Here is a 16,693-nt window from a genome sequence, read left to right on the forward strand (position 1 = left end):
CGCAGGCTCCTCTTTCTTATTTCCATCCATTCCTAGATTCCTTCCATCCTGTCCCATAGATTCCTCACTCAGTCCTACACCTGGAATGAGAGTGACCCCCGGACAGCCAACTCCCTGTGAAATCGGGGACTGGGTTCCTGCCCCGACATGAAAGAGCTGGAGAATCTTGACAGCGGAGCTGGGCTTAAGTCCGCCTGCATTCCATTCCAGGGATGCTCCCTGCCAGAGAAAGGCATGCCTTTAACCAAGGCAAACGAGGAGGGAGGGAGCTGCTCCCTCCGCGGTCCCTAGTGGTTATAGCAAGAGGCTTTGTCTGAACGTCCCAATCCAGGAGCATGTTGCTCCCTTTGGTCCGAGAGGCTGGACTGAGCCAGCAGACTGCCCCCCATCCCTTTGAGACTGCAGCGAGGAGCACCTTTGTCAGAAAACCCAGCCAAACAGTAGCTTGTAGGTGACCTGGGCTGATCACAAAAAGCTAATCGGGGTCGGATCTGATGAGTGCTTGGATGAGAGGCCAGAGGCGACCTTGGTATGATAGCTGAGACTGGGAAATGGGGGCGGGGGGACAACACTCTGAAGGCAGTGGCAACTCTTTGCCTGCTGTGACCATGGCATGGGTGGCATGTACGTTTAATATGCTATTACTATTACTGAAATGACATGCTGTGTCCAGGAGTCCCCCAGATGCTGAGGCTAATGCGAGGGAGTCTGGTATTCACTACATGAAAAATAGTGCCCTGCAAGGAAGATGCACCTCAGGGATGGAGCTTCTGGCCAATGGCAAGTGAGTGCTAAGAGAAGCGCAATCCGATGTGCCTGCTCTTTTTAAAATGCCACTGTATTTTCACAGCTAAATGCCTGAGGCACAATGAGGCGTACCAGCTGCCCCAAAGTATCACCCTTCCCTGACCCCTGAGAAACCTCCGCACACCCCAGAGGGAGTTCCAGGAGCAGCAGCCAAGCCGCAGAGGAGCTCAGCGCGCTTGCAGGTCAGACACGACTCTACCAGCCCAGCAAGCAAAGACAAGCCAGTTTCACCTGGGGGCTGGCTCGTATAGTCACACCTTGCTGCATAAACCACAATATGGCTTTGCCCAGCTCAGAGATCCCCGTGGCTGGATTCACAAGATGAGCGAATGCGAAAGGAAGCCCAGCTGGCAGCCTTGAAGAGCTCTTCACCCCGAGGACACACATGTGCACCGCGGCGGTAGCTTATTCACAGCTTTTATTTCTTTCCAGTCTCCTTCAGGCCCACCGACCCACAATCAGAACACCTGGATAGTAAAGCCTTAGCAGTTTTGCTTAATCACAGCTTGCAATAATCCCCTAAAAGGTTACAACTTGCAGTAATCCCCCAAAAGTCATTTCATTTTTTCCTCTTTCTTTTCTTGCAGGGAACGAAAACCCCCAAACCCTTAAAAAAGACCCCCGACCCACTGCTCGGAAATTAACAAAAGGAAGCGCCTCCTTCACTCCAGGTTTGAGACTCTCCTCCTCCGCAGAGCCCGAAGATCTGGAACCCAGGCCACTTTTCTTTAAAAAATATACTTTGAAAAATAATGTTCCATAAAAATACTATTGTTTCTAGTCAAACACAGATATTGCGATATCAAGGGTTAACTGCTTTGTATCCTCGCTATAAAATGGGAAGAGTATTTGTTACATGGAGAGATGTAGAAAAAAACCAGAAAGAACTTCTAGAGTATCACAAAAGCAGATACAAAATGAACAAGGTCAGTCATGGGGAGGGGAGAGGGGCACTTGGCCAAACAACTTGTGGCCAGGAACGGCAGTCTGTTCTTGCCTGGGCGTCGCCCGCCTCTCTGAAATGCAGCTTTCCTTCCACGCAAGAGCCTCGCCCAAAATTCCTTGCCCACAACGGCTGAGTAGCAGGCAATTTGCACCCCGGCGCGTAATAAATATTCGTACGAGGTTGAAGTCTCCCATGCTGATCTTTTCCCCCCAAATTAAAAAAATCCAGTGAATTAACCAAAAGACACAGGCGATTAAAAAAATGTAAACTACAGTTTCCCCACAAAACGTTTTGTTGCAATATAAACCACTAATGGAATGAGGGCCGATGGTGCTAGGACGGTATTAATAAAGGGTACCGCCTGTACTTAGCTGTGCGGGGAATGTCCAACGGGCAGGACAGAGCGGGTCCGCCAAACCAGGGAGGGGAAGTGCCCTCTTTCGCTGTCCCCGCCCCGAGGAAGAGGCTCCCTGACCGAACGAGGCAAGACAAAAGCGGAGGAAAGGGCGGCAGCCTCCCTCCGGGCGCCCACGGGCAGGGCGGGCGGCGCATCGCTCCACGGGAGAGAAAGCCGGGCCAGGTCTGCAACAGCTCCTGTCTGCTGCTCGGCGGGTGGGCGGCTCTCAGTTCTCCGAGAGGGAGAGCGCCAGGGCGGCCTGCAGGGCGGCCTCCTCGTCGATGTTATAGTCCTGGAAAGAAGGGGGGAGAATGCCGTTGCAGGGAGCAGAAGAACCCCCGCCCTCCACGCGCGGCACCCTGGTGTTCAGAATGACCCGAGGTGTCGCCCAGAGCCCCCTGCTCTCTGCAGAAGCAGCCACCGGAGCACCACTGATGAGAGGCCCGCCCGGCCTTGGCTTCACCATTTCCAGTGGAGGAGGGCTCTTCGCTTCGCCAGGCCGCCTGTTCCTCTGGCCGACAGCTCACTCAGCCAGGAAGCTCCTTCCCTGCAGTTTTGGCCCTCTGGTCCCGCCCTCCCTCTTCTGTGTGACAGCTCTTCAGAAATGTGAACGCTGCTATCACAAGTGCCCTCGGTTCTCTTTATGGCAGGCTAAACATGCCCAGATCCTTGCTCAGAGGGCTTGGTTCCCAGACCTTGCACCATCTAGGCGGTCTTCCTCTGAAGTCACCCTAATCCAGGGTTTCTCGGGTTCCGCGGCACCCTTGGGTTCTGCGAGAGGCCACTAGGGGTTCCCTGGGAGATCACAATCTATTTAAAAAATTATCCCACATTTGGGCAACTTCACATTAAAGAGGGAAGTCTCATTCTTTATTTTTATTTTAAGAATACACTGTTCGTGCATGTGTACATGAAACGAATATACTAATTTTGTAACTTCCAGCCTATCTTTGAGCCTGAATGGGCAGGGGTTCCCCGAGGCCTGAGAAATATTTCCTCCAGTCAAAAGACCAAGAAAGGCTGCTCTAATCCGCCACTGTCCTTTTGGAACTGTGGTGCCAGGACTGGACACAGTATTTTGAATGGGATCTGACCAGGATAGAGTAGAGGGGAACAACAGTTTTTTGAGATCTGGACTTTGTGCCCCTATTATTGCACCCACAATGGTGTGGAGGCACATAAAAACACCTCTGTGTGCCAACGAACTCATGCAAAGCTCGTAACCTTATCTGAGGCCACCTACAGGGCAGGCACTTCACGAGAGCAACATCAACGGAAACCCCTCTGATCTGTCCCCACTCCTCCTCGAGAGCAGTTTGGATCTGCTTTTATTACTGAGGTTGATTCTTGAGCTGCCTTTCGGCCTGGAAGCGGCAGACCCAATCTATGCAGATAACAGGCTACAGAGCAAAGTACCCACCACAAATGTGTCATAGGAAAACTTGTGCCTGTGCAGGAGATGCTGTAGGAAGTTGGCACTCTTGTAACTGGGGTCCCCCCAAGGCATGGCTGAGCACACCGGACAGACCTGGAGCACCGAGGAAGGGGGAGAAAAAGAATACTGTCAAGACAGGAGAAGGAAAGCCACTAATATTCAGGATCAGAGTGATGCCTAAAAGCAATGGTGCGATGGCTTGATAAAAAAAAGAAAACAACACCAGAATGATTTCCCATTGCGCAGCACGCAGAAGCCAGCTTAGAAAAGGCACCCTTTGCTACCCACGAACCACCCTAAACACACATGTATTAATATTCTACGCTCCACAAAATTTCAAGGGTAAGTATTAAAACAACCAGTAACACCACCGACTAAACCAGTAAGCAACGGGAAGCACACGCCAACCGTCGGGATTGGCTCCGACCATCTTGATTACAGAGGCTCAAAACAGTCGCAAGGCCCTGAGCAAAGCGAGCAGGGAAACAAAGCTGGTACCAGGCAAGGTCTGCTTTTAGATACCCAGGGCACTTCCATGTTCTTACATGAGAGGTATACATCTGCGGTTTGTTCTCGGGACACACGTAATTTCTTTCTCAGCTCCCACACAAGGAACGAAAGGTGCGAGGTAAGCACAGCCTTTGCAGCAGCTGGGAAGCATATCTGCCGCTGCAGATGCAAAGGTGTGTTTTACTGTCCCTGGTTCACCAAAGCAGGGCAGGTCACTCCAGCTACGGCACAAACGGGGATTTGGGGAGGAAACAGGCAAAAGTTCTCCCAGTCTTTTCTCTAGCACATACTCTTTCGTATACATGTAGTCCTCGCTCAACAACCATTATTGGGACCGATATTTCGGTCACTAAGTGATGTGGTCATTAAGCGAGTCCAACCTGATTTTACGACCATTTTTGCGGTAATCGTTAAGTGATCATGCAGTTCCCTGTTCATTTTGCTTGCCAGAAGCCAGTTGGGAAGGTTGAAAATGGCCACCACATGACTGCGAGACATTGTACAGGTCGTAAATACGAACCAGTTGCTAAGCCCCCGAATCAAAATCACATGATCATGGGGATGCTGCAATGGTCATAAGTATGAGGACTGGTCATAAGTCAGGTTTTAGCGCAGCTGTAAGTCCAAACCATCACTAAACAAATGGTCGTTAAACAAGGACTACCTCTAAGAGACAACTTCATTCTTATTCCTGTTTCCTGCTCGTTTGGCTTTCCCTTTCACCACAACCAAACAAGGACATGTATGCAACTCACCACTTTGTTGGGGTCACTGCGGTGGTTCTCCATGCAATGCTTCACTAGCTCCTGCTGATCCAAGTTCCGTGCTCCACAATAGGGACAGACAAACGTGGACCGGTTTGGAATATTGCTGCAAGGGACAACAACACTCAAGAGTGTCACCTACAGCAGCATTTCTCAACCTCAGCAACTTTTAAGAATGGTGGACCTCAATTCCCAGAATTCCCCAGCCAGCACGCTCTCCCTTAATCCCACTTGGCAGTGCAGGAGGTATTCTAAAGCCTGGAAGCCAGAGAGAGGCTCCAGGCAACAAAGAAGGAAATACCTTGGAATGGGTTGGGAAGTTGGGACCACAGGCACGAACTTCGGACAGTTGGCCATTTGTTCCTGGACTTTAGCACACGATGTGACGTGGGATCTCATCTTTGCAAGGGTCACCTGGGATACAAGAAGGATTAAGGGAGAGGACGGATATACATTTTGAGCTTTCCGTAGTGGTTTTGCTCTACTGCAGACCACTCCCCAAACCAGGACGGTCAAAACTGCCTAGCCCAGCTGCCTTCATCGTTCCCACCCCTCTTCCTGACCTGCAAAGAAAACTTTGCCTGAACTAAAAAGACAGATATAACTGCAGCTCCCCCTTACGGAAGGAGGGCAAAGACGTATTTTTAGGGGGATTTTAAGGGGTCCTGCACCAACCCCTGCCCGAACCTTTTTAAAGGAACTTTTCTCCTCCAGAGAAGGATCCCTGCACAGAGATCTCCAGAGGAAGTGACAAATAGAAAGAACCAGAGCTACAAACACAAACAAATCTATGGAGACACGTGGGAGGTAGAAGAAACCCACTGGGTCCATTTTTTCAAAGGAAGCACAGGTCTTCTACCTAAGTTTGCAAGGTAGTTTTGATCATGTGTGAACAATACGTAGAAATCCCTAAATGCTGTCATAGAGCACGTTCACCTCGAAAAGTAGTTTCGCTGCCGCTATAGCAGTGTTGATGAGAAAACGCTCTCTTCCTGCCAAAACAATCCCTTTTCTTTAAAGAAAAAAATCTACAGGATATACACAGCCATAGAGGTGTAAAGCAACTCAGCTTCAGCCACACGTTGTTCCTTGTGGCACTGAAGCTTCCCAGCCAAAAAGGTGGCAAGACGTGCTTGTGGTGCACCAGGCTACCCATCTGTTTCCAGGCATGTCTTAACTTGGCCTGGGAGGAGATGCACCTGGGCACAATTTATCTTCACCTGTGTGCCCTTAGGATTACCTTTTTACTGCAGCCTCGACATGGTGCCTTGAAGGAAGACAGCTGCTTTTCCACACTGGAGGCCTTCTCCACCTTTTTGGGGTCAAAGGGCATGCGGCAAAGGGGACAGAGAGGAGACGGAACCTGGAGACATGGCTGCAGGCATTCCCCACAGAACCTATGGAAGAAAGAGGCTGGGTTTTTCCCAGAGTTGTGAGAGCTGCCCAAAATTTAATGTGAAGAGGGGACGGATTCCTCTCCCACGATGAGGGACTGGTGGGCTTCAGCCAAAAGGGGGCCCAAAGGTACAACTTAATATGTACGAGATCATGAACTATGCACCAACAGAATTGACAAGATACGTTAGAGCATTTGCTGCATATATGGAAGAAGGTCTTCTGATTTTAAAGCATGCCAAATGGAGCCAAACGGTTTGGATTATAAACAAGAAATTTTGTCAAGTCTGAAGAAGACAAACACCAGCGCTACTTGGTACCTGTCATTTGTTCAGAAAGACAAGAAGCAGCTTGCAGTGATTTACGGAACTGCTTTTGCTGAGATGTTTATAGCCTCTCATCCTTCACAACGCTAATGATCACAAGTGCTCCTGGGTATTCATCAGAAAATCTCTCTCCAGGGATGCAGGACTACAGACAACAGCTTTCAAAAACCCAAGCAAAGCCATGGCTCAGAGACGACAGTTCATGACAATCTAGAAATTCTTATACCTGCAGAATGAAAGCTTTCTAATTTGAATAAACTCTACAAAATAACCACTGGAGTGGAAACAGACTATAATTCTATGTGAGCAACAGAAGAAGTAGAAATAGTGCCCTGGACTTTCAACAAACATTATCTAAGCAGCCAACTGGCCTGCTTCTTCCTTAGCTCCTGCTCCAATGGGCAGACACTGAGTATGCTTCTTTAAAACAATTCTTTCTCCGGAAAACTTTTCTACCTTTACTTACTTTTCAGGGAAGAATTTTCTGGGCTGCTCCATACTTAACAGCATCAGATCTAGAAGCTTTCACAAGAGGTAAAGCTAAAAGGCACAGCAGGACATGGGGAAGGCCAGCAAGTGGTGACTGGAAACAGCTCACCCAGGGCCTAGAGAACTTTGGCTAAAGAGCAATGTACAAATAATTTTAATGGACAGGTAAGCGAAGAGTGGAGAAGTGGACCAATCTAAAAAGGAAAGCTACTTCTCCCACTGTGTGACAATTAGTAGCAACTGCAACTAATTGCGATGTAGCAACTGCTATGCCCAGTTGAACAAATGAACTTACACAATAAGGGCATCTCAGATAGTAGGGACAGTCTGAAGTCCCAGGACACTCCCCCCACCATTCTCTAAAAACAGTAAGGGTTCTGGCAACGATGCAAACCCGTTTTCAAATCACAGCTGCAGGGAGGTGTGTTCCTGTGCTGCAGCTGCTGTCCTGCTTGCAGAGAATCCAGCTGTGTTCGTCCGTCAGTCAGGATGACTCAAGTCTAAGACGGCCGCCTTCGTATGTACACCTCAATTATCACTGACCAGGGTTTTCACGTAGTTTTGGCTATTTATCCTGACATCCACTGTAATATTTCTGATTTTTTTTATGCTTGGGCCAGTATCCACACTAAGCTACTAACGACAAAGCATCCGTCCTTCACTTCAAAATACCAACGAGCTTCTGCAGCCCATGCTGCTCTCTCTTTGGACTTACAGATACTACTGCACCACCGCATTTTCTTCGGGGACACATTCACTTTTCCTGAACCGCATCTTCCGCTCTGCAGAACACTTCACTCCAAGGAAAGGATTGCCGGGTGCACTAGAACACAGCCCTCAATAACCTTCGGGAGCGGGGGTGTCCGTCCTGCACTGTCCTTTGCTTGGGCATCCTGGACGCGGGAATTCCTCTCCAAGAGCCAACTGGACCACCCCCCCAGTAAGCGTACTAATCAAGAATGCAGGAGCAGAACCCCCCGGGTGGGAGGGAAAGCTGGACTCCCTGGATCCTTCCCCGGAGCTGCTATCTGTGGGCCCACCCAGGAACTTCAGCTGCCCCCCCGCCAACCACTTGCACTTGGAAGGCCAACTCTGCTGCGCCCCCACGCGCGGGGCCTGGGGGAGCCCCCCGTGGGCTGCCTCCCGCCCCCAGACCCCCCCGCTCCCCCCGGCCCCCCGCCCGCTCACGTGTGCCTGCAGGGCGCGATGCGGACGGGGCGCTGGTAGACCTCCAGGCAAATGGGGCAGCTGAACTGGGCCTCGAGCGCGGCGGCGGGCTCGGGTGGGTGAGGCGGCGGCGGGGCGGGGGCGGCGCCCGGCGGGCCGGCCGCGGGGGGCGCCTCGCGGGACCCCCCCGCCGAGACCAGCAGGCTCCGGAACATCGCGGCCGCCATCGCGGAAGGGGAGGCAGGCAGGGAAGGCGGCGCATCCCAACTACGTCATCGCCCCTGCGACCTCGCCGCATCCCAGGCCGGGACGGTCCCGGCGCTGCCTCCACCGCGGCTCTCGCGAGACTTCCCGGACCCGGAGCGTCATCGGGGTGCGCGGCCGCGCCGAGGTTCCGGCTGGGAATTGTGGTCTCCCGGCCGAGGGAGGCCGCCGAAACGTCAGCAGGAGGCGCCGGCGGAGCTGCCTCGCTCGCCCCACGGGCCGAGGGGGAGGAGGCGATGTGCGACGGCGGGGAGGGTGGCTGCGGCGGGGGGCGGCTCCCCAGGGAGAGGCCCCGGGGCCGGTAAGGAAGCTTTGCCCGCTCCCCCTTGGTACCCGCCCTCATCGGCGGAGGGGCAGCATCCCAGCAAGCCATGGTTTGTTGAACAAGCTACCATTGCATGAGTTGGTGCAGGGCGCTCGCCGAACCCATAATGAGAAGCAACAGTCGTACTAAGTCTAATGGTAATGGGGTAGCTTGTTCAGCAAACTAGCCTTAAGCAAACCATGGTTTAGCATGCCCTAAGGCAGTGTTTTTCAAGCTTGGCAACTTTAAAATGGGTGGAATTCAACTCCCAGAATTCCCCAGCCAACATAGCTGGCTGGGGAATTCTGGGAGTTGAAGTCCATCCATCTTAGAGTTGCCAAGGTTGAAAAATACTTTTATATTAAAGAGGAGTTGTTCTTTGCTACTGTTTCAACCTCTGTATCAGATAGATGAGAATAAAATTTGGGTGTCTGGTCAGACTCTTTGCTTTCTCTTCTCCAAGCTGCAGCTCCAAATGCATGAAGTGCGAGGACGGCCCCCCCGTGGTGATCATTCGTGCTGGAGACGCCTTCTGCAAGTAAGTGCAACAGGACAGCTGAATGTGATGTGGAGAATTTCTGAATATTCCCCACCTCCCATCCCCCTGCAGACTTCTTTGTTCCTGGCAGCTGCTGCAATGCAGATTTATTCTTGAGCCTTTCTGCTAACCCTGGTCACCAAGATGCTTATCTCTGGCCCGCTGAAACTTAGGCTGAGGCCAAGGGTCTTGAATAAATCTGGATTTTTCTCCACACTGTTTCGTGTGCTTTGCAGGGCCTGCTTCAAGGACTACTTCGTTCATAAGTTCCGTGCCATGCTGGGCAAGAATCGCTGCATTTATCCTGGAGAGAAGGTCCTGTCCTATCATAATCTTACTGCTTCAGGGCAAGGGAGGTGGGCAGGATGACTAACTAACACCAGGAAACACATTTTATGATATTTTCTCCCTACTTTTGCAGGTTCTCCTGGCTTTTTCGGGTGGTCCTACCTCCAGCTCAATGTTGCGGCAGGTGCAAGAGGTACGTTTGCCCATGACTTCCGAGCAGGACGGGCAGCCAAACAGCAGAAGCTCCAAATAGATAAAGCATAATAACCCCAGCAAAGTAATGCATCTCAGGTTTTTGAACTGAAGCCTGCCTGCCTTCCTTTTCTCAGGGTCTGAACCGAGAAGCAGCAAAGAAACTTCGCTTCAAACCAGGAGTAATCTACATTGATGGTTTGTGTCAGCAGCCCTGTGTGTTCCCTCTGCATTTGGGGACTGGGTCAACGTGGAGGCAACTTGTTCAGACTGAAATAATGTGGCTAATGGCCACTTCCCTGAGAGCTGCAAAAGGGCGCTTAGGGAAGTTGATCTCCAGAATCGATTCCCTTTGATCATATTAACCATGGAGTATTACTGTGTGTTGAAAGGTTGAAATCAGGGGCAACCCATCCTCCTAGCTCAGTGTTTCTCAACCTTGGCAATTATAAGATACTGAACTTCAACTCCCAGAATTTCCCAGCCTGCCATACTGGCTGGGGAATTCTGGGAGTTGAAGTCCACCTGTCTTAAAGTTGAGAAACACTGTTCCAGATCGATAGGCAGTTGCTTTTTTTGAGAAAAAAGAAATGGAAGCTTCCCTTTGGGTTGGGGCACCAAGATTGCGTAGGGTACCTGTCAGTGGCTGCAGGTCCAGCACCACCCCTGGTTGAGGAATCCATCATAAGGAATGTTTCCGGGGCTGTAAGAAGAGAGTGCTCTGTTGAGGTTCTCTCAGTTGGCCACCTCACCTTGCTGACGCTTTTGGTTTTGCTATGCAGAGGGAGCTGTGTGTGGACGGAGCTTGGGCGAGCGGGAGGACACCTGCGGGCAGGTGGAGGCTATCGTGCAAGCTACAGGGTTTCCCTATCACCTGCTGCTCTTGGAGGAGGTAACTATGGCTGAGGTTCAGCGTCTTCATAGCAGGACACTTCAGTGGTATGGCATCAATGTCAGCCTTAGCCAGCTGGCTGGCTGAATTTGACTTGCCTGTAAGGAAGTTGTGTTATTACTCAGCAGATTAAATTAGAGCAGTGTTTCTCAATCTCGGTGACTTTGTGGCTGGCTGGGGAATTCTGGGAGTTGAAGTCCACACACCTTAAAGTCTCTGAGATTGAGAAACGCCAAATTAGAGCATCAGGAAGGTAGACCCTCTTCAGCTGCCTAGGAAGACCCCAGGCAGGACAAAATTATCATTCTTCCATAAAATGTTGCCAGTGTAACTTGCAATGTTTTATGGAAGAATGATAATTTTGTCCTGTCTTTGTGTCCCGATAGTGAACTTTTGGCCCAGACTTTGGCCCAGAAAGTGACAGTACTAGAAGTGCGTCTGTGCCTTGGCCTCAGCTTCCCTTTGCCCAATAGGTTTTCTCTGATCCTCTTTCGCTTCTATAACGCAAAAGAGGATCAGAGAATACCTGTTGTGCAAAGGGAAGTTGAGAAACAAGGCACAGATGCACTTCCAGTACTGTCACTTCCAGAAAAGTGAAAAGTAACAGTAGGCTTGACAGGGCAGGAAGGAAATACAGTTCCTAATTCTGAAAATCTGTCAAAGCGGTTGTTTTTTGTGTATGCTTATCATGGTCTGCTTGAGGCACCGTCCTTCAGGCAGCATTTGACCTAGCTCATGCCCTGCCTGCTCTTTCATAGGTGTTTGACCTTCCCGCTTCGGTCCTGAACTCGCTTTCCCACAGTCCTGCTGACCAGGCTCACAGCTACAAGGAAGCAGTGGCTGATTTTACAAGGTGGCAGCAGCAGCAGTGGGAGAAGACGGAGGATGCAGCAACTTCCCTGGAGGACCAGCTGGCAGAGTGCAGCACACGAGGCAGTTCCTGGAAGGAGCGGCTGGCAGTTCTAGCCACTAGCTCTTTTCCCGCTTCCCACGCAGAAGCCCTGTCCCGCCTCTTCGGGGCTGTCAGATCCTTAACTGCAAAAGAGGAGCTTCTGCAGACCCTCCGGTGAGCAACTTGCCCAGATCCTGGGTGAAGGTGATATCGCCAGCACCGTGGGCCGAATGAGTTCTCATCAAGGGTTTGTCTTGAGAATGGAGAACTAGAAAGAAGCCTTGCCGATGTTTTACGTGTTCTTGTTGTCTGGTGCTCTTACTTAATAGAGGGTCATTCAGTCCCAGATCCCAGCTCAGGATCCTCGGGAAACAGGCGGACATCCTTGGCGGCAAGTTGGCTTTGTAAGCAGCAAGCCCCTAACTAGTCTTAGAGTGGGTTTCATAGTCATGAGGCTGTTCTAGACTGTTTCTAGGGTTGATTCTGTTGTTGGACGTATTCTGGGCTGCTGTTTCTAGGAAAACAAGAACGTTCAGCTGTTTTTCTGGGCCCTTGGCTGGATCCCAGATTCTTGGCCGGAATGGGAGAAAATCCCTTTGCTTTTCAGGACTCACCTGATCCTGCATGTGGCTCGGAGAAACGGATACACCAAGGTGATGGTGGGAGACAGCTGCACCCGTGTGAGTGTCAAGCTGTTGACCAACCTCTGCCTGGGACGGGGGGCCTTCCTGGCCATGGACACGGTGAGAACAAAGTGGGTCATGATTTTCCCACCCACTGGGCACAGTTTGCTCCACGTTTCGGTCTCAACAGGAGATTCCTTGCCCCCCTCAGGGATGGCATCTTCTTTGGCTTAGACATGTCCATCCTTGCAAGCAGCTGCCCTGAGCTTTGTAAAGCCAGCATTAAACTCAGGCCTGGCCCCTGAAGAGGGAAGGAAGATCCTAAACTCCTAAAGCTGCGTAGTCAAGTGGCTAAGACTGCACATTTCACCCAGGACAAGCCCACTGAGGAATATCTTCCAGGCAAACACACACAAGATAATATTGTAGAAGAAGGGCAAGGTTTTAGCGATTTAGGCTTCCACCTGTGGCCAGATAAACTGGTTGGAGCCTTACCCGTGTTGGATCAGTCTGTTTCCAGAATCCTCCTGAAATGTTCTGGGGCTGGGGTGTTAGTTGCCTATGACTGGTTCAGCCTCTCTGATCTGTTTGGTCTCTGATCTTGCACCGCTCGTCCCGCCCTTTCCCATTTCTTCTCCCCCAAAGGGCTTCTTGGACAGCCGCCACGGTGACGTTCTGATCCTGCGCCCGATGCGGGAGTATCCCGCCAAAGAAATTATTTTCTACAACCACCTCTTTGGGGTGCCCACTGTCTTCACGCCTGGACTGGACACCAAAGTAAGCAGTTCGGAGCATGGTGGGAGACAGAGCGGAGGGTCCTCTGCCCTTACTGGGTACCCTTCGGTGGGTCAGGAGGATCTGGGTGGCAGCTGTGACAGATGTTTCCACCTCTCCTAGGCCTCTGACAGAGCCAGCATTCACCTGCTGATTGAGAGCTTCCTCTGCAAGTTGCAGTCTGAATTTCCCTCCACCATCAGTACAGTCTACCGGTGAGTACCCTCTGCCAGTCCGATAAAGCCCAAACTGCTTGATGATGTTCCTAGTAAACGCTCAGCAGCGTTGTCCATTAAGCCCAACTCCCTCCCAACACACTCTTGTGCCCTCTGCAGCTCTGGCTGCATTTCCCAGCTTCTGGGGGCAAAAAAATACAGCAAGCTAAAGAACGTGCCAGTGTTTTGGCCTGCTCTCTACAAATCCAGGTCAGCCCTCTGCCTGCGTTTAACAGGCAGGGCCCTTTCAGTCGCCAGGTGGACTACAAGAGCACTGTAAAAACAGCGGGGTCTAATCCCAAAGTGGGTTCTGTGACCTCCCTGCACAAGGTGCAGGTAGCTCGAGTGGGTCAGGCCGGAGATGGGCTTCCCCTCCGGCTCTCTTCCTGATGTCCCCTCTGGTCCCTGTTGCAGGACAGGAGAGAAGCTCAGTGCGGCTCCCCGAGAAGTTGGCTCGGATGTGCCAAGCGCACCGGCCCAGTGCCTCCTTTGCCTTTGCCCTCTGGACACCAGTGTTGGTACGTGGCCTTCTCTGCGGGGAGACTCGCTGCTTGATTAACGTTTGGTACCTGCTGGGGATTCCGGAACTGACAAGAGCTGAAATGCTGGTCAGAATTCCACAGTGTCAGAATTATAGCCAGTCCTCCTTGGAGGAACCTGCTCCCTGGAGCTGAAAGTTTTTTGTGGGGGGGCTCTTTCCCTCCCAGTTGCTTTGCCAAACAGGCATGGCGGCAAATGCAAAGTTGTTGGCTCAGCAAGGAGAGTTTGCTCACTGGAACTGAAAGATCAAGAGGCGACTGCCTCCTGGTTTGATGCGTCGAGGGGAAATGTCCAAACCTTGAGTTCTGGATGCTGTGAAGTTCACTTACACGCAAAATATAAACACCCGGTTTCAGCTGTCAAGCTTTCTCGCCTGTTGGCCTGAGGACCGGCTTTCAAGGTCTGTAACTCTGCTTTCCTCACAGAGGACGGATCCTCCTCGCAGGCCAGGCTGTTATCGGAGGAGCTCTGCCCGAGGCCGCCAGCTGAGAATAGTTGCTGTGAAGGGGGCAGGACCCAGGCAGGCTGCTGGGGGAGACCTCCAATGGGGGGGTAAGGACCCCCACAAAGAATGTACTGTCCTGTGTGTGAATGAGGCCCCCTGCTCTCCATAGCCCCCTTCCCCAAATAAACCTCCCAGAGTCACTCTGAGTGAGATGGGCAGTGGCTAAATTCGAAATATAAATAAATGACTAGTCCGCGCAGGTGTAATGTAGAGGCTTGATGTTCTGGCTTTCCCCCAACAGAGACTCCTCCCCACTTCTCCCCTTGCTCTGCTACGGCTGCCGTCTGACACTCAAGGAGCTGGTAAGTGTGCAAGGAAGGGTGTGTGTGACCAGAAGGACTGCTGTGCCTGCTGATGTCAAGGTGTGCAGCCGCTCCAAGGCAGAAGCAGGCAGGCCGAGGACAAACAGGTCTTTGGGCTTGAATTAAAATCAGTGCTTCCTGCTTGCGTGTTCAGTAAGTCGGCCCTTCCCCTCGGGTTAAATGTCTCAGTTGGGGGAATTTTGCAGAATCTCTGGGGTTCCATCCTGGCTTTTTGAGGAACTTCAGGTCGTGCTGCGGGTGACTGTTGAGGTGCCCTGCCGTGGTTTTGTGTCCCGGATTGTGCATAACCTCCCCCTGTTGGGGCCACCATTTGTAAAAGGAACAAGGCTGGTGGGTCCTGCTCCCCACCCAGGACAGGCTGGTTCTACTCACTCCAACAATTCCTTTGCAGAGCTGCACGGAGTCTCTCCCTCCATACATTCATGAGGAAGCTGGGCACCAGCGATGCAGGTATGGGGCAAAGCCATTGCCTGGAGGGATTTGTGCTGGAGGAAACCCTGGGGAAGGGGCCTCAGAGATTGTGCCATTCTCCTCCAGGGCAGCAATATAGCCCAGAGACGCTGCTGGGTCCTTGCTGCCGTTTTCCCAGCGCATTGATGTTGTTACCTAACCTAATCACGAAACGGCTCCCGGAAGAAAAGCAAGCTCAGAGACCCAAGGCCCCACCAATTCAGGCTGAGTTACATCTTGCCCTCCGCCTTTGCAGCCCAGAGATGGGTAGCAAGGACGGAACTGGCGAAGCAGCGCAAACGGGGAAAGAATTGTAACAATGGGACACGGCTTGCGTTCTTGTAGCTGTTGAGGCCGAGGCAAAAAGGTCACACCCTTAAGCGTGCATTTGTTCCTGTCCCTGGAACAGGCGGTCATCCAATAGACCAGCGCATTTCAACCGCGGCAGCTTTTTAAGACGTGTAGACCCCAACTCCCAGAACTCCCCAGTTCTCCTCAAAACTCCTCAGTTGTGGGAGTTGAGGTCCACACATCTTAAAAAGCTGCCAAGGTTGAAATGCACTGCAGTGGACCCCAGAGTGCATCCCCACCGATCCAGAGACCTGGCAGGGGAATGTGGTGTTGGAGAATAGAGTGCAAAATGCCAGCCGTGTTTCCACAGTGAATTTAAACGAGCCCGGATCTCACCGGGGTCAGTGGCGGGGAGGGAGGGATGTTACCTCCATCGGCAGTTGGTTAGGGCTAAGCGCTTCCCCCCTACGGCGGCTGTCTGTGTGTTTCGACTGTCTGCAGGGCTGCGATGAAGGAAGAAATCCAGGAGTTCCTGCTTGAAGATGATGCCTAACTTGTGTCAGGTGCTTTATGGCCCAGAGGAGAACACGCCAGGATGTAGAAGCCAGGAGGCACGTGGGAGAACTGTTAACGCTCTTGATGGCCTGACACACTCTGTTTCCATGAGTATTCCTCAAGCAAGTAAATAATTTTGGATTCAGCAGTGGCCAGATTGAGCTAAGGAGGACCCAGATCTTTCAAATGTGCCCAGTTTGACCCCTCAGGCTCCTTGGATGTGCAAGTGAACTGCATTTCCACTTCTGTACACAGGACTCAATTTTAGAACATAAGGAAGGGAGCAGCCTCGCTCACAGAAGCCTTGTGGAAGATCCCAAGGAATAGAGATTCCTTCCTGGCAGCCACCCCCATCCAGGCCTCCTGAGGCTTCATCTAAATTCCCTCTCGGTCCAAGACTGTTCCAAACCAGAGAAATCGAAGCTACCCCAAAGCATCATTGCTTAACCAGAGGAATTTCGCTCCTTCGTTCCCTGAATTCCACCTTGACTCCCCACCGGCTTTTAAAATCACAGCTTTGTTTTTATTATATAGACCTGTATAAATAAAATGACCTCCTATAGAAAAAAATAGTTTGTAGACTCCCAACGGCCCCTCGTTCCCAGCAGCGATGGCGCTGCTTGCCGAGAGTGGCGGGGAGCGTGTGAGGAGGGGGGAGGCTTGAGAGCTGCAGAGAACAAGTAGTGGGCGGCATCTGGGCATTTCAGCAGCAGGACAGCAATTTGTTTCCAAACGCTTCCTGGTCCCCGCGGGAGAAGGAAGCAGGAGTCCAGGACTGGGAGAGGGAGCAGGCGGTATCTCCGTAAAAAAG

At 51.7% G+C, this 16,693-nt stretch overlaps 3 protein-coding genes across 4 annotated transcripts in view; 1 reads left to right on the forward strand and 2 right to left on the reverse strand.

Moving 5' to 3' along the window:
- PIEZO1 (piezo type mechanosensitive ion channel component 1 (Er blood group)) overlaps window positions 1-16,693 on the reverse strand; it is a 362,810-nt gene that overhangs the window by 275,461 nt on the left and 70,656 nt on the right.
- On the reverse strand, window positions 1,208-8,478 carry RNF166 (ring finger protein 166). Of its 2 annotated transcripts, XM_063313054.1 has the most exons (7): window positions 8,258-8,337; window positions 7,047-7,102; window positions 6,100-6,256; window positions 5,161-5,273; window positions 4,851-4,965; window positions 3,571-3,678; window positions 1,208-2,442 (listed from the first exon to the last, which is right to left on the reverse strand). In XM_063313054.1, exons 2-7 carry the CDS (start codon window positions 7,088-7,090, stop codon window positions 2,377-2,379), a joined length of 603 nt encoding a protein of 200 aa, XP_063169124.1. In that variant the 5' UTR covers window positions 7,091-7,102; window positions 8,258-8,337; the 3' UTR covers window positions 1,208-2,376. The 2 variants fall into 2 exon arrangements, with proteins under 2 accessions (XP_063169124.1, XP_063169123.1); XM_063313053.1 differs by lacking the exon at window positions 7,047-7,102 and having other exon boundaries at window positions 8,258-8,478.
- CTU2 (cytosolic thiouridylase subunit 2) lies at window positions 8,634-16,454 on the forward strand. The gene is made up of 15 exons (XM_063313052.1): window positions 8,634-8,801; window positions 9,268-9,342; window positions 9,579-9,657; window positions 9,764-9,823; window positions 9,960-10,020; window positions 10,605-10,714; window positions 11,473-11,780; window positions 12,214-12,349; window positions 12,875-13,006; window positions 13,127-13,218; window positions 13,633-13,736; window positions 14,184-14,310; window positions 14,505-14,565; window positions 14,978-15,036; window positions 15,829-16,454. The coding sequence occupies exons 1-15, from the start codon at window positions 8,737-8,739 to the stop codon at window positions 15,878-15,880; spliced, it is 1,521 nt and encodes a 506-aa protein (XP_063169122.1). The 5' UTR covers window positions 8,634-8,736; the 3' UTR covers window positions 15,881-16,454.

This window comes from Candoia aspera, chromosome 11, assembly GCF_035149785.1.
Source record: "Candoia aspera isolate rCanAsp1 chromosome 11, rCanAsp1.hap2, whole genome shotgun sequence".
In the NCBI taxonomy this organism is placed as follows: Eukaryota; Metazoa; Chordata; class Lepidosauria; order Squamata; family Boidae; genus Candoia; species Candoia aspera.